This window comes from Engraulis encrasicolus, unplaced genomic scaffold, assembly GCF_034702125.1.
Source record: "Engraulis encrasicolus isolate BLACKSEA-1 unplaced genomic scaffold, IST_EnEncr_1.0 scaffold_43_np1212, whole genome shotgun sequence".
NCBI lineage: Eukaryota > Metazoa > Chordata > Actinopteri > Clupeiformes > Engraulidae > Engraulis > Engraulis encrasicolus.
Genome location: NW_026945742.1, coordinates 101,344 through 123,599, shown reverse-complemented (window position 1 = coordinate 123,599; position 22,256 = coordinate 101,344). Strand labels below are relative to the sequence as shown.

Sequence of the window (22,256 nt, the reverse complement as noted above, 5' to 3'; positions counted from 1 at the left end):
TTGGAGATGTATTAAACATGCTTAGTTACAGTTTCTATCCTTTCTAAAATATCTGCCTCCACTTGGACATATTCCTCTTTCCGATCTGCAACCATGTTCTCTGTACCCATCTTCTCTCCTGTTGCATCCTCATATTTACACTTCAGCTCCTGATACTGCCTCCTCTCTCACACACATTCAACTTCCCATCTGTGGGTCATGTTGAAATGGACATTTCATTTACATTTTCCAGGACACATTGATCAGTACCCATTTCTCATTGCATAACAGTGATGTGTATCATCTTTGGCTCTACTGCAGGGATAGTGGCGTGAAGTTGCGTCCTTTGCAGTTTTACATGCAAGAAGGGCAAAACTCTAACCCCAACATACTTTTATCCACATTTCTACTGCAGTGTGATCATATAACCCTAAAAGACTTCAGGAAATTAGAAAAAAAAATCTAGAATTACACTCTGTAATGACAAGATTGAAACAGATACTGTATAAACACCACAAAACACAGCATAACAAAACCAACAAAAAAACAATGCAAATATTTGTTGTAAATCTGAAAAAGTAATAGAAGAAAATAAATAAATAAATGTCCATAATTCACATTACTGTAGTATGATGCAATAAAGCACATCCAGACAATTATTAGTGAAATGTTAAAATTTGCACTGGTGATATTTGATAATTGGCTTGGGAATGAGTACAGAACATAATGCACATACAGTATTCACATTAGGTCATCATTTAGAATATTTCAAAAAGTCATTGAATGCTGCTTTGGTGTTTGATTTCATCCTTTGGAATGCTAATGTCTCTTTCTCACTGAGCCTGACTTTCTCTGCCATTTTCTGCAAGATGACAGCTCCTTCTCTGACTTCCAGTAACTCTTGGATGCGTTCCACATATCCAGGCTTGGCCTCCTGTTTCTCAGACTCTATCATCAGGTCAATGTAGTCTGGAGTAGACAAAGGATCTGGACGAAGGACAATCTCTTTCAGACATGTCAGGCATTTACTTACAGTTTCCAAGATTTCTAAAACCTTGGCCTGCGCTTGGTGATATTCCTTTTCCAGCTTTGTCATAATTTGCTCTTGGTTCATCTTCTGTCCGATTGCTTTCTCATATTTACTCCTCAACTCTCGATATGTTCTCTTCTCTCTCACACGTTTAAACTCCCATCTGTAGGTCATGATGTGATGAACACTCCATACACATCTTCCAGGACACACTGTGCAGTTTCCATTTCTCATTGCAGGACATTGCCGTAAATCGCCATCGTTCGGTATATAGCAGGGGTAGTGACAGGTGTAGTTGCATACATGGCAGTTGGTGACAAAAGTTCCTCTTGGAATGTCAATCCTGTAAGATTTCTCAACCTCTACTTCATATTCAAAGTCCTTATTTGCTTCAATTTGGCTCTTGTAGTTTTCCAGTACAGCTTGTGCGGCTCTTATTTCCTCCATGATTGACAAACCCTTTCTGATGAGTGGCTGCATTCCCTCAACAGTTGCCTCCAGCTGTCTGCGCTCTTGGAGAACCTCCTTTGTCAGGGTCAGACTCTGGGTTTCCATCTTCCCTAGCTGAGTGAAGAATTTCTTCATGCTGGCCATCCCCATTTTCCAGAACATGAAATCAAAGTCTCCCTCATCACCAATGCCTCTCGTGTTGTCGGCGAAAAGGACAGAGTTGTTAAATTTGAAGTGGACAGGTGTCCCATCTCCCCGTGTGGCACATGGAAAGTTGGCCTCTTTGATGGCTTCCAGTACGGGAGGACTTTTGCCATCAGCAAAGGTGACCAGAGTGATGATGTTGCTGGCGATGTTCTTCCCAAACACGGACAGGATTGCCTCAAAGCTGTACCTCAGTGTCAAACGAGCTAAAGAAGCAGGCACCACAAAGCACACTGCATCAATTGCATCAATGCCATTCCTGTTTGCAAAAAACTGTTTAATCCTCTCTGTGATCTCTTTGTCTTGTTTGATTCCTCTGGTGTTCCCAAATCCGGGGGTATCAATGATTGTGATCGCATGTGGAATTTTGAATTCCTCTGTGTGGTGAATCTGATAGGCTGTCACCTCTGAGGTCTGACTGTGTGCTTGCCATTCATTGGTCTCTTCATCAATCAGTTTAAATCTCCAGTTGTCCTCCCAGTCAACTCCCAGTATGTAGTTGATCATGCCATTGATGATGGTTGTTTTGCCAGATCCAGTGGCACCAACAAGCATGATGGTTTTTTTTGAAAGATTTCTACATGATGCTTCTCCAAATTCCTTCCTGTTGAATTGACCTGCTGCTGATTTCATATTCAGCAGATACACTGGTGGGCTACCTGGCAGAGGAGTGAACCTGTTTCTGTCCAGAGCAGTGTGTTTCCTTTCATATCTGGAACCTGTTGACATAGATGAATAAATACATTAATTAATTAATGAACATATGACCTATTTTGTTCAAGGGGTGATGGTAATTCTGTAAATTTAGCACACTAACCCCTGACCACTCAATAGACACTGATATTTATTTAAAATGATAATTTCCTTTTCCAATACAATCACATATTAGACACATACAATTGCTCCATCAATGTCATTGTGTTGTAGTATTTGCTCATTACACGTCACATGCGTAGTCACTTTTGTAAACTTCTATGTATGGTGGTAGTAGTGAACATAGTAATAATTATGTAAATCGGCACTGGGTATAAATGTACAGCGCACACCAGTAATTAGTGCACCCCTTTTGAAAAGTAACATTTTGAACAATATTTTATAAACAATAAATTAAGTCAAACATATGTGAAGCCAGCCACAGTGAAGTAAGTTCAATTAGATCTACTGTATATAAGTTAAATGACAGAAAGTGTCTATAGTGGTGGATATGTGAGGTATAACGGCCGACGAGGTGACCGGTTACATGAGGTTAATGGCCAGGCGGTGGCTCAGAACTCTGGAAATGTGCGTAGCGCAGAGACTGAGGTGCTGTTTCCACGTAGCTGGATATTTTTATGTGTGGATATTTTTTTCTCCTGGTTGCATTGGTTTTGGCCTTCCGTTTCCACGTAGCAGATATTTAAAATCCAGGTATAAAAATAAGGAGAAAAAAATATCCTGTTCAGGGGGCTGAAACGCATTTGTTACAATGGAGGATTTATTTTTATCCACATGTTGCGTTTACACCTCAACAGGAGAAAAAAATACCCTGCTAAAAAAATATCCTGCTAAGTGGAAACAGCACCTGAGTTGCCTCCGCCAAGCCATTAACTTTGTGTAACCGGTCAACCTCGAAGGTCGTTATCCTGCGTATCTGCTGTTACGGTATGGGCATTTTTTAATCTCTTACTGTCTGTAAAGTTGCAGGAACCATGTCAGCTGCACCAGAATCTTGTGAACAAGATAGACGCATCGCTATGTGGGCGTCTAACTTAGACGCGTCTAGAATCTTAGTTTGGTATGCTGACATTGTTATGTTACTTAATTTTCCATAGACGATGTGCATGGTTTCCTTAGATACCATTGGCATTCCAAACGAAAGTTCCATGTGCATCTAACTTAGTCGTACGCTTGATGCCTGACTGGTCCTAAGGGATTAATGGCCACCCCATCAGCTAATCAGAAAAGATAATTCCATTGTTTAGGCAGATAATTAAGGGTAAGTTAGTATAAGTGTCAAATGCCAAAGATTCAACTTGAGACATTGAAATGCCAATATGAAGTATTCAGTCACTGTCTACTTAAAGAAAGAAAGAAAAAGAGAAAATGTGTTTTACCCACATATTGGTGGATATTTATGTGTATGTCGGTGTGAGTGTCAAATAGCAAACTTACATTGCAACAGGTTTGGTGATGTCGGGTGATTGAGTGTACAGGCAAGTAAATGCCGGCACTTGATACATTATTTTTAATATATTAAGTATGATACAGCAGCAGTAATAAGGTGTAGTGAATGTTTTAGGGGTATGTGAGGAAAATCATTATTGTGAGAAAACCCCTTGACTGTAAGGCAACCCGGTGGCGACCCGAATGACTTTGAACTTCCACTTGATCTTCATTCCGCAATGGTTTATAATCCAGGTGGTGTAATAAACCCAGAAACATTATATATCATTGGAAATCTTACACCCTCAGGACCACACCTAGCACTGCTATACAGGGATTTGACCATATTTAATGTGCATTATTATCAATTTATTACACAATGTCACCTTTCTGATTTGTCCCCCCCCCCCCCACCCCCCCCCCCCCCCCCCGCTGCCCCCCCCCCCCCCCCCCCCCCCCACCCCCCCCCCCCCCCCCCCCTCCCACCCCCCCCCCCGCCCCCCCCCCCCCTCCCCCCCCCCCCCCCCCCCCCCCCCCCCCCCCCCCCCCCCCCCCCCCCCCCCCCCCCCCCCCCCCCAAGCACCCCCGCCTGATGTCTCCCTACCTTCCTAGGATGAGTGGACATCCAAGCATGAACATATCCTTATCATCATGGTCTCAAAATGTCTGTTACAATCCAAGGTTTATGAAAGTATATTCTTGTTACTCTATTTCAACCACAAGTTGTACAACTCCACTCAAACTAAATCACTTTATTGTGAAAAAAAATGATCACTTTTTTTTTCTCAAGAATTGTGCTGTTGTTGCCTACACTTCCATATATTTCATATGATCAATGGTATTCCACATGATCCCCAGACCCTGCTGATTACATGGGCACCACTGGAGTGGTGAATGATAGTCTAGCTGAATGATAGTCTAGAGTCCATGTTTTCAAATGAGTCATATATATATAATATAGCTCTTCTGTGTTTACACCCAGGGACAGAGGAATCTCAAATCTGCTCAAGAATGCCCCTTTTTCCCATGTTTTTACTGTACATAGTGTACAGTACCGTACAGTACTGTACAGTAACATCTCTATAATACTACCCAAAAGGCATATCCAACTAAGTCAGATGACTGTACAACACCTCAAAGGGTAAGCTTTGATTTGAGACCATCATGAGGCTTCTAGCTCAAACTGTTCTTGAACAGTGAGACCTTATTTGTGGGGTGCATTTTGACTAATCAAAAGATCTACAATAACGCATGTGCATATCCACACATAATTGTCTTGGGAAAGGTCATATATAGCTGTAACAAGATCCCCTTTGAAAAAAGCTTCTGTAGACATGTGAGTAAGTATCAAATGTGTTTCCAAGGCCAAATGTATCAGCTAAACTGCTGAAATGTAGTAATTTCAAAGAGTTTCTAAAATCGCCTGTCAGAAAAAAAGATGTTCAAACCCCTGTAAGTCCTTGGCAGTACATCACAACATCTTCCTGTCACTTCCTGTGGATTCTACAGAGTCTCTTCTTTCAAATTGTACCAGTACTTCATGATAGGTCAAAGTATGCAGGCTCAGGAACCATGTAGGTAGACATTGTGCAAAACCTAAAAAAAAAAAACCTCAAAAATAGCCCCTAAGGTTAAGGTGTTTTAACTAAGCCAGCGAACTGAAAGAGCACTCTCGTGGACTGATGACGTCATCAGTACCAGCTTTCAAGAAACTCTCCAAAACTGTTGTTCAAACAAATGTTCTCCACATAGCCGGATGTTTCAAACCCAATATTTTCGGGGTGTTCCAAATGACGAAAAACTACCATGGGCAGAACACTATTCTATTACACTATAAATAAGGATGCCATTGAAAAAAAATGTGCTGCCCTTTAAAGAAGAAAAAACATATGTGTTTCCTTTATTGGTGCACATTTAAATGTATTTCTGTGTGACTGTCAAATGCCAAACTTACTGTGCAACAAGTCTCTGGTCACTGGTTCGGTAATATGACCCTCACCATCAGACACTGAAACATTAACATCACATTGGCCTAAATACATGAACACCACATGAACACCACAACACCACCACCATGTGCTTTTGTTTTTGTTTCCCCTCATGATTGTTTGATTGTTTGCTACCTGCCCCTCATTAGCATCACCTTCATTGTTTGTTCATTTCCCCCTACTTATGCCCTGCTCACCCTTTGCCATGTGTCAGACTGTTCTGTCCTTTCCCAAGTGTGCGCCAATTCGTAAGTGCTCTATCCCAGTGAATTTTTCAGTTTTTGCCATGCTCCTTGTTTTTGCTATTGTAGAGCCTCTCTAATATTTATGACTATTATGAGAGAAGCTAACCTGAGTCCTTATACTGTTATTATAATGTGTGTGTTTCCCCTCTGAAAAGGTAACTTGTTAAGTGACCTGATAATTGTGTGTTTACCTTTGAAAAATATATTACTCCCTGTAATATAAGTGTTACAGTTAATATACTGCAGGTTTACCTTATGTGCAATAACACCTATGGAATAAACCTCAGACAGATATGACACTTGGTACGTTTACATGAGGCATTTAAATCCGATTTAACTCACTTTAAATCTCATTAAAACTTAATTCCACTTTAAAAACATCATGTAAACACTTACCGAACAGGATTTAAGTTTATTCCGATTTAAACTTAAGTCCGATTAAAGTGGGTGGTTTATTCCTCTTTTAAATCCGATTAAACACGTTCCTCTGTCATGTAACCTTTTAATCAGAATTACAATAAATCCGGTTGTTCCACGCATGCTCGTTGACCACACGATGGCGCCAAGAGCCCGTGCTCTTTGTCAGTGAGAAAAAGATGGCGGCACTTCCTGTTGATTTTCACATGAAAGTTTTGCTTAATTTAAAGTCCCTAAGCGACTATAAATGTTGTGGCTTCCATATATTGATGTAAAAGTGCCCCACGAAGTAATTAAGCACAACAAAGTTACTCCACATCACCCTTTCACCAGTTCGTTTTTCTAAGCTAGGAGGGTGCTAACTAGCATTTGAAAGAACCAGACCCAAAGGGGATTTTACCAGCCTTGAGTCCACTGAGGGAATTCATTTTCGGGCTGAAGATAAGCTTGTGTCCCAGTAGTTCCCCGGAGGTTTGGCGACCACGCCCCCACGCCTTATTTGGCTCACTCAGCACGTGCGTCCTCAGTCCAATCGCAATGCTTTATTTTCCCCAGACGTTTAATCGCATTTAAGTGAAATTGCCATGTATACACGTCGCAAAATAACTCTTAATCCAATCTACTTAAATCCGATCTATTAGATCCGATTCAAAAACATCATGTACACGTAGCAACTGAATGACACATTCACCAGAGTTTAAATGAAAACACGAATTATTTACTGAATATAGAATGCAATAAAGTCACTTTGAAAAGTTTAAGAATAATGCAAATGTCAATATCAACACAATTACCCACCTCAGGGTTTCAAACAAAAAAATGCACAGACCAAATATTCTTCTAATGGGCCCAATATAAAAAGATTACCCTATAGCCGGCAGTACAAATAATGTTCAATTAAGTTCAACCCAAAGTCTCAAAGAAGCAACAGGTCCCCACCCCAGTTCTTGCCGTATAAACAAACAAGTGGCTTCTTCACCACGAGGTAGTGATGGGGAACTTGAAGCGAGGCTTCGAAGCCTGCTTCGGGCAAAAGTGGGTGTAACATATGAAGCCTTGCTTCGAGGCTTGTGTCGGCAACGTAAAAACCACGTGACAATGCCAAACGAGGCTTCACATTTTGCGAGGCGCGTGGATGTTTCATTGCGCACCGCTACCCAAACGAGCTTTCTGCGCCTCGGAGCACTTCTCAAGTTTTCAAGATTTGTTGTGTGTGTTGAGACTGGATATGTAGTGACTTTGATTTGGTTCCACTCTACAATAAATTCAGCTCATGCCGTAGATTGACCCAAATGTCCAAATATGATCTATGCACCTCCAATTCCCTTTTGAAGTAGTTTTTCAAAGTGAGACGCTTCAGAAGACGAGGTGGAAAATTGTTTTAGTTCTACCGCTAAGCAACCATAAACGAGACAGCAGTTCTGTCAGCAATTATTAGTACTAAACTACAGCTAAATAAGAGAGCAGACCTATTTTATTTATTGTAGGTTTTGTGCGGGTTTTAATAGTCTTTACAAGGTGAGTCATGTTGACTACAAGAAGGAAACTCCGCTGTGTCGTCCCGGGTGAAGCGGCTAGCGCAGTGGTTAAACTGTCAGACCTGGATTCTCAGGATCATCAGATCAAATCCCTGTAGCAGCGATGTGATGATAATTCAACTAGTTCTTGATTTCACTGGGTAGCCTTCTGTTAAACTTGACCAAGTAAACCATGAACTCATCTTCCAGCCTGGCATAGTGGTGAAGGCCACAGAGTGCTACCTTTATAATTGTGAGTTCAAATATAAGTAGGCCTAGTGGATAACTGATATTTGCTGGTATCCCTTGAATGACATTTAATTCATATAATGTGACTCTATTAATTATATTTCTTTCCGGTTATTTTAATTGGCTGCTCGAACCTTTTTGCCTGAAAGCCTCATTGGTTCAGGAAGCCTCATTTCGCCATCACTACCACGAGGGCATTGAAAATAAAATACCTTACTCACTCGTCTATGACGCACGTTGGGAGGTGTTATGCAGATTCAGCAAAGTCCAGTCAGTTGCATTTAGTCGCCCCTTTGACACTGCTTCAGGGCTTCGATGTAGACACGGCTCTCGTGGTCTTCCCTCTGCTCGTGTGGACTTCTCAGCTACAGTTGGCAAGCCGCTAACTAATTAGCAAAGTCCATCACGCAGCCACTGGATGCACGAAGCCCGTGAAATAAACGGCGATGCAGTCTTCCTTCTGCCTCAAGTTAAATTGTCCATCTAACCGGCAGATAACTATCTCACACAAGTTACACAAAGTCTTCATACCGAAAGCTTCACTTACATGACAATAGTACATCAAATTCAACTTCCGTGAATATGATTAATAACTCAAACTCGGACAAACTTAATGCGTGGCTTCTTCACAAAATGCATTTTTCCTTCTGACCCACGTACATCTCACGTATCACTTCCTCCCCCTTGACCTGTCTCGTGATTGGCTAATCACAGATTATACAGAAAAGAAATAAACTGAAAACAAATACAGACATCGTTTCACATACTTCTATGCAAAACTTAAGCATTTTAACAAGTGTCCATACATAGGAAATATAAGAAAAATAACATGACATATTGAATAAACATGCCTATTACCCATATCTATGTTTCTTACAGAAACATAGCCATAATGACGTCATTGCTGGCCAATGAATTTTAACTTTCTTCTACTTATCAGTATTTATTGCCATTAACTAAAATACCCTTTAAGCCATTTATAACCTTATGAAATGCATTCACAGATATTTTTAAATACTTAATTACAAATCCCAACCGGGTTACACTATTTTTTTAGTTTTTGGTGAAGATCTTTTGTTGTGACTTTTGGAACTGCCTGGACTTTTTCTCTTGCATCCTTTTGAGTTTTTTGTCTGGAGATTTTTGTGACCTGAGTTTTTTTGAAGATTTTACATGGACAAGTGCTTATGCAACTTTTGAGTTTTTCTTGAAGACTTTGACAACCGATACTGGGGTTTTTCATTTTTGCCTTTTTACTGCCCATTGAATCTTCTGAGCGTTTATCCCTTTTTTGTTGACTGTTTTTGGACTGCAATTCTTTCGTTGGATTCCTGTGTGAAGAAAATAAAATCTCTGAACTGCAATTGGGTCTTCCTGTCTGTACTTTAACACAAAGAGCATGGAATACAACAACCTTCAGAATATGAATTCTGATACATTGAAATATTACAATTTGAATAGGAGTGATTCTACGATTCGCCGACGCTTTTGGCAAAAGCAAAATGTCAATTATAAGTTTTTTCAACTAAATGACCTAGATGTTTACATAGTGTATATATTTAAGTTTCCAAACAAACAAATTGCCAAGATTAATCTTAAATAATGTTATAAATACTCTAATGAAAGCGAACATTTGCTTGATTATTTTGTCAACAGTGTTATGGACAAATACTATGTCATTTCAAACATATATAAAAATACTAGAGTTGAAACAACATACGTTTGAAAGTGCTCATGTCCCTTAGCAATAATGTTGTCATTAATCTGTGCAACTGATATAGAAAATGTGATTGTTGAGCTTCATAAGTAGGATTTTATGATTCACTGTGATACAGACTGACACATTTCTCATTATAAATCCCTGTAACGTCTGATTTGAATTTAGTCACTTCCTTCTCCAGATATAATCCCTAGTGTCTGTTCATAGGATTTTTCCAACACATAAGGGATCAATAGCTCAAAAACACTTTCAAAACAGTCAACCGTGTTACTCAACTGTGTTACGGTCAACAGTGCAGGGGAACAAGTCGGCACTTATTTAGGAGAAAAGAAAGAGCAGACGAACCCATCTCCCTAGAACACAAATTATTTTTGTTTGTTTGTCTGTCAATATGGAGATAAATTGTCAAAAACATACTCCTCCTCAACTGTCTGTCATAGCTAATTGTAACACCATTGACGGTAAAAAGGCTTGACATTTCAGCCATTTTTATGGTGTTGTGCTAAGTGAGGACCTCAGAAGTTCCACCACAACACCTTAATCAATTCATGTATTTGTATGCTTTATCTGTGTTTTTCTACATGTGATTTCTAATTCAGATTCTTATGAATATGTTGATAACACTGTTGACAGGCAATTTTCCCGCTATGATAACATGAAGAATAGAAAAAGAATGGATTAAAAAAGTCTTCCCATATCCTGCCAAAGAGGTTATGACATCACGTGATGTTATTCGTATGGCCTAAAACCAAACCATTACTGATTTATGGAGGGGGTTTCAGACCGTGACACGGTTAACACAGTTTTCGTGGACACACACAAAATGGCAAATTTCATCTATAATGGAAAGGACAGTGGTCTTTCTGACAGTTTTGTCATATTGTGATGATTACTGTAAATCAACATTTGCAATCATCTTGGGCAAAACAAGTTTCTTTACATGCTAATATGAAGACTGAATCTGGCATTTGGAAAACAGGACGGCATGAAAACGCCCAAAACCAGTAATAAATATTCGTTCTTGCTGAGGGAAATAATGCCATGTCTACATTTTCTGTATTATATGAAAGATAAATGTGTGCTAATGTCCAAAACATCATTGGATGCAGTTAAAAGTGGAATTGGCAAATAAAATCCATGGACTTAAAAGCGAAGCCGAATCGTAGAATCACTCGTATAAAAAAAACGTATATTTTTAAATGGCCGGTTTCTTGTCTAAGCATAGCCTGTAAGGTCATAAACAACACCTGAAAATGGGGTGTTTGGTTCTTTGTTCATTTCAGAGATAATGGGACATAAAGGTTGAAATTAGTTGTAATGAAGTAGTATTAGGACTGGACTGACCATTTGGCATAACGGGCATTTTCCTGGTGGGCCCTGCACCCTCGTCGGTCCCAATTCCAGGTACTCAAAAACTACATAGCTTCTGCCCATTGTCAATGGACACAGTGGAAGCTTGACCATTTCCAGTATTCAGAGAAGGCAGTGTTGAAAGAATAAGCTCAGTAAAGGATTTTAATGATCAAGCATCAAAAGGTATGTTGTAGCTGTATATGATGTCAAGGGTACAGGTCTTGTCGTCGAATGGATTCTTGAGAGGGGACCATTCGAACAAAACGTTGGACCATTCGTATAAGGCAGGGGATCTTTCGTCGAGGACGTTCCGTCTAACGCAAAAGCCTACGAAACGTCCTTAAAATTGAACTAAAGATCCTTAGGTTTGAACTAAACGTCCCTTCAGCCTGCCTATATTAGAAATGTAAATCAGCTTTTTAAATGCTCATTTTAACGGGTTTTCTTCAGCCTGCCTATATTAGAAATGTAAATCAGCTTTTTTAATGCTCATTTTAACGGGTTTTGTTTATTTAAATATGTAAATCAGCTGTTAAGTTTTGTTTTTTGTTGATTTAAACATGTAAATCTATAAATAAAATGTACTTACTCATTTTAACTGGTATGTTTTTTTGGGTTTTTTTACGTTTACGTCGTTACCTTTTTTGACAATTTACGTTTACGCCCTTACATTTTTTGACAATTATCTAGACAATATTTGAGAAGCTTTTTTTTTCACTTTTACGCCGTTTTGTTGATTTAAACATGTAAATCTATAAATAAAATGTACTTACTAATTTTAACTGGTATGTTGTTGGTTTTTTTTACCTTTACGTCGTTACATTTTTTGACAATTTACATTTACGCCCTTACGTTTTTTGACAATTATCTAGACAATATTTGAGAAGCTTTTTTTAACTTTTACGCCGTTACTTTACTCCGTTACATGTTTTGACAAATATCTGTAGGCCTATGCTACTTTCTACTCCTTACATTTCTGGAACAGTATTTGAGTAGCCCCAGCTGCGGGCAGAGAGGCGGGACCAAGCACAGCCTGCTCTTAGAATCAGAGCAGTGCGGTTTAATGCGTCTTGAAGTGGACTATTGACCCTTGTGCTCGCTTTGAATCAGACAGAGCCCGCGTTTATGCTATTAGACTAATCTAGAATAATCTAGATTAAAGCTGCGAGCAGCCTTGGCGGGCCCTCGCACCTGCGGCCCGGGGGGCATGGCACATCGCCCTGCCCTAATACACCCCTACCTGTGAAAAATGGATGAAGCGTAAACATTTTCTGACAAGTATGAGGAAGGTGAAGGCGTCATTGACGTAGCACTGCTGTCTTGTCCACTTCCCCTCTTGGTATCCCTTTGCATTGCCATTTCAATCATATAGGCGCATGGAAGATGTTTTAATTTCCACATTTATAGCAATTAATTCGCCTAAAAATGGTGGCACTGCACCTGGTGGGCCACTGCAGTCACATATATGCCAGCTTCGGACAGGTTTCTGCGGGGGGTTCTGTTGAGTCTGACATTTTTGGATTTGTAAATGCGCCTTACTGAACAACCATGCCATGTAATTTTTACAAGCAGATATGGGGACCTGAAAGTTTTTGTGGGAAGTCATGGGTCATATTGGTTGCTGAGATATGACTTCACTTCCTGTTTGGGGGTGTTAGAAGGATTTTGATTGGCTGTCACGGCCAAACCGTAAAAGATGTAATAAAACCCTTTCACAAATCTCTTCAGAGTGCTCCTGAAATCATATGTATCAAGTTTTGAGAAAATCAGACCGAATTTGAAGGATTAGGACCACGTTATCGATTTTCACCAAATCCAAAATGGCGGACATTCTGAAAATGCGGGTATGATGTCATGGGGTTCGTTGGATTCGTCTTGGCCCAAGGATTTCAACGCTACCACCAGCATTAAAATTGAGCATGCAGTTCAAAAGTTACTGGCAGAAATGTAGCTAAAACTTTGGCCTGCTGTTGGGTGGTGACTTTGAACTTTGAACTGCTGGTGGCGCTAGAGTGTTTGAGCTAGCGACCTGATATTTCTTGTGGGGGGTCATGGGATGGTCAAGGATGTCTGTTACAGATTTACACATGGGTTCCCAAGATATGACGTCACTTCCTGTATGGCAACTTAATCAAAAATGGCGGACATTTTATAATGGCGGATATGATGTCATAGGGTTCGTTGGATTCGTCTTGGCCCAAGGATTTCAACGCTACCCCTGGATTTAAAATTGAGCGTGCGGTTCAAAAGTTACAGCTAGAAATGTAGCTAAAACTTTGACCTGCTGGTGGCGCTAGAGAGTTTGAGCTAGCGACCTGATTTTTTTTGTGGTCAGTCATGGTATTGACGGAAATGTCTGTGACAATTTACAGAACATTGTGACGATGGGTTCCCAAGATATGACTTCACTTCCTGTTTGGTGAGTTTTAGGCGACTTTTAGGCCGTTTTTGATTGGCTGTCACGGCCAAACGAAAACATTATCGCAGAATCCACTCGATAAGTTTTGTGAGGCTCAGTCCAGAGATACTATATACCGACTTTCAGAACGGTTGATCATAAAATGAGGGAGAAGTAGCGTTTTTATTGATTTTCACAAAATTCAAAATGGCGGGAAAACTATCCTGGCGGAAAATGACGTCATAGGGTGCGTTGGATTCGTCTCGGCCCAAGGATTCCAGGCCCAGCGGTTCAAAAGTTACAAGCAGAAATGTCCCTGAAATTTTGGCCTGCTGGTGGCGCTAGAGGGTTGGGGGTGAGAACCTATAATTCTGGTTCTGAGTAGCGGCGCACATTTCGGATCACCGTGCAAAGCGGCATGCGACCAAGTGCATCTCAGACAAAATGGCGGACCCGAACAAGGAGCAAAAAGAAGCGAAATAATAATAATAATAATCCGAGGGAGAACAATAGGGCCTCGCACCCTCCGGTGCTCGGGCCCTAAATATTGACCATTGAGCACATTGTCATGCAGCGAGTTTTCTGACTTTCCGCTAACTTTTAGATGCGAAGCACCAGCAACAAGAGAATGCTGTCTGCTGACACTTTGATGTTTCTGATTCTGAATGACAACAAATAGTTCGCGCATGAGCCAGAAAACAATATAGGTCCTAACAGTGTTGAAAACATTACAGAACCCATACACCTGTCGTCACCTTCTTAAAATAATCGCCTAAGTCATTTTTTTCCAGGTTTGTCAGGGAACACACAAACTCCCTCAGAATGGGGGAGGACATGAGTTAGGCGAAAACGTGAACTTGACCAAAAAATGACTTAGGCGATTATTTTAAGAAGGTGACGCTGTGTTAAGTCCATGGCTACAGTAGAGAGAGAGAGAGAGAGAGAGAGAGAGCGTTCTCTCTCCGCCGCGTAAAGGTCTTTGCATGAACAAATGAAATGGTAATTGAATAATAGTTTGCCAGTATTGCAGGGTGTATTAAACCCAGTGTACGTTGGGGTTTGGGAGAGCAAGGAAGAGAGCAGCATCTGTGATTAACCGCTTCGAAATGTGTGCGTAAAACCTGCTGTAGGCCTAACCAATGGGTTTTGTGAAGCTTGAAGTGTACCGCATTAAAAAAAAAAGCTTTTCGTGTTTGTATTTTACTTTGACGTTGCCTATAGTCCTCAGTTTATGGCTATTTTCAGTTGACCCCCTGCACGTTTTCTTTCTGTCATGTAGGGTATTGTAAATAAATCGACCGTTTTTTTATCATTTTGATTTCAGACTTAATTTAGCCCTTCAATCACCCCTCTCCAATTGCAAACTTTACCCTGATAAAAGAGCATTCGCTACCCTGCACATACTCGTTAAGAACTTATTTTCTGACTGATTTTGGCTGCTGCGAATAAGGTAGGTCTATCTTATAAAAAAAAGGGCCTGTCACCGTTTTGGCTGAAGGTTGACACCACGGACCAGCTGACAATTGCAGTCTTGCCGCGGGTCTTGAACAGTGCGCTCTCTTTCCGATTCAGATTGCTTCTTCTGAGAAGGCAACTGGCCACCACAGGAGAGGGGAAAGGTGGCAATATTATCTAAAAGCTTGTTGGATAAATTGTGTTTGGCCTATCGCAGATGAGGTTCTTGAATATTTTGTAGTGCATGGGACATTGACAAGGAAAGGTAGCTATGATATCCTCGTGAATAGGTCTTCGACTTTTCAAAATGCCTCCTCTCAACATTCAACATGTACATGGGTTATTCTGTAGTCCAACGCTATCCTGGCAGGAGAATCATTCGTTACAAATACTGCATACACACTCAGCAATTGTGTCTGTTGGTTTTTGTCCTCCAGGTCTTCATAAAATCATCTACCACCGCTGTGATAATTTGACTACAGACACCGCTGAACATTTAACAGTTGTTTAGGCTACTGTATTGACAATTGCAGTCATGCCGCTTGTCTTGAACTGCGCGCTCTCTTCCCGTTCCATATCGTGACAGCCAGATGAGAAGCGCAAAGGTGGGGGCTATCCTCGATCGCGGAGGAAAGGTGTCAATATCCACAACCTCACTGAATAAATAGCCTAACCCTTGAACTGTGGAGCAATTACATATTGTTTAGGTTCTTGAATACTTTCTAAAGCATGGAATTAATTTTCCATTAATAAGGAAACGGGTAAGATTTATCCTCAATGCTCCCCGATAATGTATTTGTCATAGGCCAAAGGTTATTGTCCTCCCCAACACATAGGGCCTATCCCCAGCACAATATTGCGACACACGGTTGGCACAATGATAGGCCTACTAAATGAGTTCAATGTTCTTGCAACACTTTTCCCAAGAGAAGTCAGTTTTCATTTCGAGATTCCAGAGCAAATCAGCTGGTACTGCGCTGCTCGCTTGCTGGTCAATAAACGTTGAACTGAACCGTGTTGTGTGCGTGTGTGGCTATGTGTGTACCATCGTATGTCCATGATCGTCCATGCTCTTATCATGCAAATGACATGTCATGCAGGCAAGGGCGTCCGTTTGATTTCAAAAGTGCTGGCCCGGACAATTATCATAAACCTGATAAGGTTTGAAAAGTGCTGGGTACAAGATAAGGCTACTTCCGATTTGAGGTTTCATGAAAAATAGCCTAATACGCATTGGCGTATTGACGCGTAATGTGGCCATATTAAAAATTAAAAGCCATCTGCGCTGTCTTGTTTATTTCTGATATCCTGCGTTGAAGTCATCTTTATCATAAATATTATTAATGCAACGGTAACTGATTGGTTAACCCATCATAACTACATGTAGCCTTGCATAATGGTGCACGTCAATTTGTTGTCATAACTTCGCTCTGTCCCTTTTGATTTCCTCAAGCAATTCATCCCTTTTGTCATTGTCCCTGTTTTACTGTTAGTGTTATGGACCTAGGGCGTATCGATCACCATTATTTGCCTGAAACCTGCAAACCCAAACACTGCATGCGCGCAGACACACACAGCATTCTCTGTGTCAAAGGAACCCTTTCTCCGCGCCTGTGCGGCATTCTCCTTAGGCCTATCGCTCCTAGAATGGCAATACATGTTGGCATACTTTATTTTGCATTATTCACGATTATCTGGATATATTTGGCTAGGTTACTCAGCAAAGCACATCATTAACGTTAGTGAGGTAACTTTTGGCGTGCTGATACAAACACCAACAGCAGACTGTTCTCTTGAATTGGCGTACGTATAACACGCATATCGATGTTCCACTAAGGCGTGTTGCTACAACGCATTTTCTCCTTATCTCGTGTTATGCCAACGCCGACACATTTCCTATACACACTGTAGGCTATGTGCGGGTTTTCCCGAGCCTTTCCGGAAACTTCTACACTTTCCGAGCCTTTCCGGAAACGTCTACTCGTTTAGCGCGCTGCCGCCGGTTCACATAAAAAAAAATCCAGAATGCGAAAAAGGTAAGCATGCAGATCAATGTTGTCTCAGCAGACGATAATTACATTTGCGTACATTGCATGTCGAATATTTAAGCGTGTCCAGTCAAAGTTATTCCTATATGAGAATTCTACGTAATGCAATGTTGGAATAAGTTCAATTGCGTTCAGATTAGCAGAAGCTTGCTTTGTCAGTCCTATAGCTGGCGAGTCACCCCGGTAGCTGCCACACGTCCCTTGAAATAAGGGGAAATCTGGAAATACGTCCCGTGGGCCTATTTAGAAACAAAACTACGGTTCTATACGCATATGAAACGGGACGCAATTTTGTTGAAATGCAGGAAATTGCACATAATAAATACAAACTTTACTGGGTGAGGACCCACCTCCGTGAGAATGAGAAGTCCTTTGTTTTTTCTCCAGGGAGTTGGCAACAGTGGATATTGTTCATCGTGACACATGCAATTAACATGTATTCATTTTAATGACTTGTTCTAGTCTACTTTAGTTATCGTCCTAACATGTGACGTACACGGTAGGCTATGCTGCAACTTGCATGAGATATGCCTACTACACCCTTCTGCTGCATCATGTCTCAAGTAAACGTAGCCATTACAAATCCCAGGACTTGTGACATCCTTGTGGGAACTCAACATTTAATCAACATAATCAGATATACCCAAAGGGTTGCAGTCTGATATAGTGATATACAAATGCAACTATTATCATTATTATTATTATTATTATTATTATTATTGCTAACAAATAGGCCTACGTCCCAAACCTTATCCATCTATGTAGGCCTATTCTATGGATGCATACGGTTATCAGTGATGATCTTAATTACATTTCATTTCTCCATTGTTAAATTTAACAGGCTCCCCACAACGTATTCATAATCTTGTTTTCTCTTCTCTCCACTCCTGTCTGGCTCTCTCTGTTTTTCTTACACTCTTCTCTCTTCTATTACTCACCCTAAATATCTTGCTATAGTGCTGATGTTCTCATCTACTTACGAAAAGAAAAAAACACAATACTTCCTCTCTCACACTGACTCTCAATAACACACACACACACTCCCTCCCTCTCTCTCTCTCCCTCCCTCTCTCTCTCTCTCTCTCGCTCGCTCTCTCTCTCTCTCTCTGTGTGTCTCTCTCTCTGTGTGTCTCTCTCTGTCTCTCTGTCTCTGTCTCTGTGTCTCTCCCTGTCTCTCTCTTGCTCTCTTTTGCTCTTTTTCTCTTCACACACACACACACACACACACACACACACACACACACACACACACACACACTCTGTCTCTCTCTGTCTCTCTCTTGCTCTGTTTTGCTCTATTTCTCTTCTCTCTCTCTCTCTCTCTCTCTCTCTCTCTCTCTCTCTCTCTCTTCTCACTCTGTCTCAGACACGGCCTGTCTAAATGGCTGGCCACTGCAATAACGAGCGCCTGGAAGCTGCATTGATCTTGGGAGATGTCTTTCTCGAAAATGCAGCAGCTTCTGCAGCTGCCATCTCTCTACTGCCCCCTGCCAATCCGCGGCCTTCGAAGCGTGCCCGCAAAGAAAAGGCCAACGGGTCTCAAGAAGGTTTTTTTTTCTTATTTAATATGAACTTGCTCCTGCACTTATTGGTACTTTGTTGGAATGCCACAACCAAGTATTGTTGCTGGCAGTTCAGGCAGTTGTGAAGGATAAAGGTCTACCCCTAGCCTGTGACCAATAGCATAACAATTAACATTTCCCCATGGTTCTCCTTCTCCCTTGGTTTGCTAATGATTGTTTGCTTCCCATCAAAGTGGGAGGAGATCCCGTATTTTCGGGAACTCAGAAAGGACTTACATTGCTCGTGGCCTGACTGGTAGCAACGGTGAAGCTGTTGCGTCACTAGGAGGACACGGCCTGGCTAGTCCACCCCAGCACTAGAGAGGTGTTCCTAATGAAGTGGCAGATTGCAGGACTGCAAAGGGGGCCGCAAAAACACTGGCAAAAATGTGCTCTGTTTCAGCTATAATAGGTAGCATGCAAATATGGAGATGGAGCTGTTTCATTTATCCTTGAATGCTGGTTCAATTTTGTCAACAACTATTCTGGCATGTCAAAGTCTTTTAAATTTGTCGGCCTGTCAATAGCTGTCATTAGCTAATCCTAAATATTTGGATCTTGTACCTTAATGCCTGTCTCTTGGGTCCAAATAAAAGTCATTTTGTGTTTGAGTCTGTCTGTCTGTCTGTCTGTTTATGTGTATACTCAGATTTTACTATATATGTTTAGTGCAATGTGCAGTAATGTGTATCAGAATGAATATAAGTAATCTACTCTACTCTATCCCTTACGAAAATCGACCATGGTTTTACTGTAGTGAGCATGGTTTTATTGTAGTAACCATAGTTTATCTAAGTACTCTGAACCAGTCATACAGTAGTATTATGGCTTATCCATGTTCTTTGGGTAACCATGAAAACAGTGGTCCCTGACTAACCATGGAAAAAAATATTACTGAATATATTACTGAATATTACTGGAAAAAAAACATGGTTAATTGTGGGTTTCATGGTCACCCCCCAAAAAACATGAATACTTGTTCACAGCTGTGGTGTAAGGGTTAGGGAGTTGGACTGAAGATCACAGAGTTGCATGTTCCTCCATCCATGACTGAAGTGCCCTGCTGATTGCAGATTTTTTTGTAATGCTCACATCAATACCGTATTTTTCTGTGTTGCAGATGTTACTTCGGCGTCATCAAATGAAGTAGCAGGTAAAATTCTTTTTTATTATTCCACCATCCAATATTTACAGTAAAGGTACATTGTGCAGGAAATGGTCAAAAAAGGTACAACAACTATGCTCCTCATTGAAACTGGGTTGCCTATCGCCAAATTTGATATTTCCATGAAAGTTTACTAAGTCATAAACTAATATTCTCTAGTATGGCCCAAGTACAGTCTTTTTTGCAGTTAAAAATGGCTATTTCTGAGCATGGAGAAGATCCCCCTTTTCATGTATGAAAAGTGCTATATTCAGTATTTCACTATATTAAGTTGACTCTTTTATCCAAAGTGTACATAGTCAGGGTGGGAGGACCCTGCCAGTAAGGCAGTTTCAGATGAATGCCTATTTAACTGCCTGTAAATTGACTGTAATATTTGGTAACCATGTTTACTATTTAGACTGCCTGGCAGCATTGCAGGAGGTGCTGTCTGGGCTGCCAGAATTTGAAGAGCCTCCAGAAGCCAAGGGACAGTGGTCTGTCCGCCAGACTGTCGTCCATGAGAGGTGGGAAGCTGCACGGCCAGGTCTTCTGGATGCCCTTTTGTCTGCAGCTGAAGTGGGGGACACATCATGCAGCTATTGTGGAAGAAATGCCGTTGTTCGCTGCCTTGATTGCCTCCCAAGGCATTTCTTTTGCAGCAGGTGTGACCTCAAACATCGCCACCATGTCTTGCATGACCGGGAGCACATGCTGAATGGCTTCTTTAAGCCCATCCCACCCACTGACATCATCGTGGAATCCAGCGACGGATACTCCCTCGTCTCAGAGGGTATGAGCATAAAGTGTTGATTCTATAATCATGTAATATACACTATATTGCCAAAAGTATTGAGCCATCTTCCTTTACTCACATACTGTATTTGTATGTGCTCTTCTTTCTCCATTGGTTACAGCCCGGCTGCTCCCAGTAGCTTTCCCTGGTGCCTGCTCCACCTGCAGAGCCTCTGTAGAGGTCAGGCCAGGACGATCCGTCACATTAGTAACCATGAAAGGTATGTGTCTTCAAATGGTGAGACCTTGATTTGAAAAGCTTGCTTTCTTTACAATATATGGATATATACAGTACATACACTGTATGTTATATACTGTATATCAGGACACAGTATCATATTTTTGTCTCATTTCCTGGTTTTAAATCAGAACCTGTCCAGTTTAAGGTGATTTAGGATTATTTTTCTGTACAGCCTATTCTGTCCCAGTTTTTTTACTGGATTGATTTAAGACATTTTAAATAATTCCATTTCATGTGATTTCGATGCAAATTGTTCACCCTAGGGAGCAGACAACGACTCCGATCCAGCTAAATTACTGTCCACTTCACAACACGTCACACACCCTAGAAAAATGCAGATGGTTTAGAAGAATGTCACGCAGACCGAAAAGAAAAACAGCTTAAAGAACACCACAGATGTTACAAGTTCTGTGCTCATTCCCACCTGGCCTTACGACTGCCATTCTGTATGACCAGAGTGATTGCTCCTTAGCCCGGTCAGAGTTTTTCCAGCCCTTCTCCATACCTCATGAAGACATGTCCACAATCTCCAGTGGCAGCATCGGAACCAGCAGCTGCTGCAACATCTATCTCCTCCACCGTGACAAAGGAACCATCATCAGCAGTAACAACCGCATCATCCGTCTCCTCCACAGCAACAGCAGAGAAAGGAGCAGCAGCAGCAGCAACATCTTCTATTTCCTCCACTGTGACAAAAGAACCAGCAGCAGCAACATCATCTATCTGCTCCACAACGACAAAAGAACAAACACCAGCAGCAGCAGTAACAGCAGTTGCAGCAACATCATCCGTCTCCTCCACAGCAGCAGCAGTAGCAACATCTATCTTCTCCACAGCAACAAAAGACCAAGCAGCAGCAGCAGCAGCAGCAGCAGCAAGGTAATCTATATTCTCAACAGCAACAAAAGCATTGGACAAGCAGCAGCAGCAGTAACAGTAACATCATCTATCTCCTCCTCCTCCGCAGCAACATCATCTATCTCTACAGTGACAAAACAACCAGCAACAGGATCAACAACATGTGTCTCCTCCACACCGACATCGTCGTCGTCATCATCATCATCATCATCATCATCACCAAGAGCAGAGGCAGTATCCCCCCATGCACACACACACACACACTCCTCCACAGCAGTCAGCTGCATCCATACCTGTCAACCCTCCCCATTTTCACAGGAAACAACCTATGTATGACTTATTTCCCGCTGTCATCCCAATTTGGTATTTTCTCGCAAAATATTATTCACATTATCAAAAAAAAAGTCAGTCCACAAATTATTCCCATTATCAGTTCGCCTGACGACCCACACCACATTCTA

General features: G+C 41.2%; 2 protein-coding genes across 2 annotated transcripts; one reads left to right on the top strand and one right to left on the bottom strand.

Moving 5' to 3' along the window:
• Positions 1–733: 733 nt before the first annotated feature.
• Positions 734–2,392, bottom strand: si:ch73-170d6.2 (uncharacterized). The gene has a single exon (XM_063193509.1). The coding sequence runs from the start codon at positions 2,390–2,392 to the stop codon at positions 734–736; it is 1,659 nt and encodes a 552-aa protein (XP_063049579.1).
• Positions 2,393–18,571: 16,179 nt separating this feature from the next.
• LOC134444050 (uncharacterized) lies at positions 18,572–21,288 on the top strand. Its single transcript, XM_063193523.1, has 5 exons — positions 18,572–18,742; positions 19,878–19,910; positions 20,323–20,694; positions 20,819–20,917; positions 21,201–21,288. The coding sequence occupies exons 1-5, from the start codon at positions 18,577–18,579 to the stop codon at positions 21,227–21,229; spliced, it is 699 nt and encodes a 232-aa protein (XP_063049593.1). The 5' UTR covers positions 18,572–18,576; the 3' UTR covers positions 21,230–21,288.
• The last annotated feature ends 968 nt before the right edge of the window (positions 21,289–22,256 follow it).

Excerpts from the sequence above, each read along its gene's own strand:
- si:ch73-170d6.2 (XM_063193509.1), bottom strand. The coding sequence starts at position 2,392 with ATGTCAACAGGTTCCAGATATGAAAGGAAACACACTGCTCTGGACAGA.
- LOC134444050 (XM_063193523.1), top strand. The coding sequence starts at position 18,577 with ATGGCTGGCCACTGCAATAACGAGCGCCTGGAAGCTGCATTGATCTTG. Across the intron at positions 18,743-19,877 it reads GGCCAACGGGTCTCAAGAAG|ATGTTACTTCGGCGTCATCA; the intron begins GTTTTTTTTTCT and ends TCTGTGTTGCAG. Across the intron at positions 20,918-21,200 it reads CACATTAGTAACCATGAAAG|GGAGCAGACAACGACTCCGA; the intron begins GTATGTGTCTTC and ends TGTTCACCCTAG.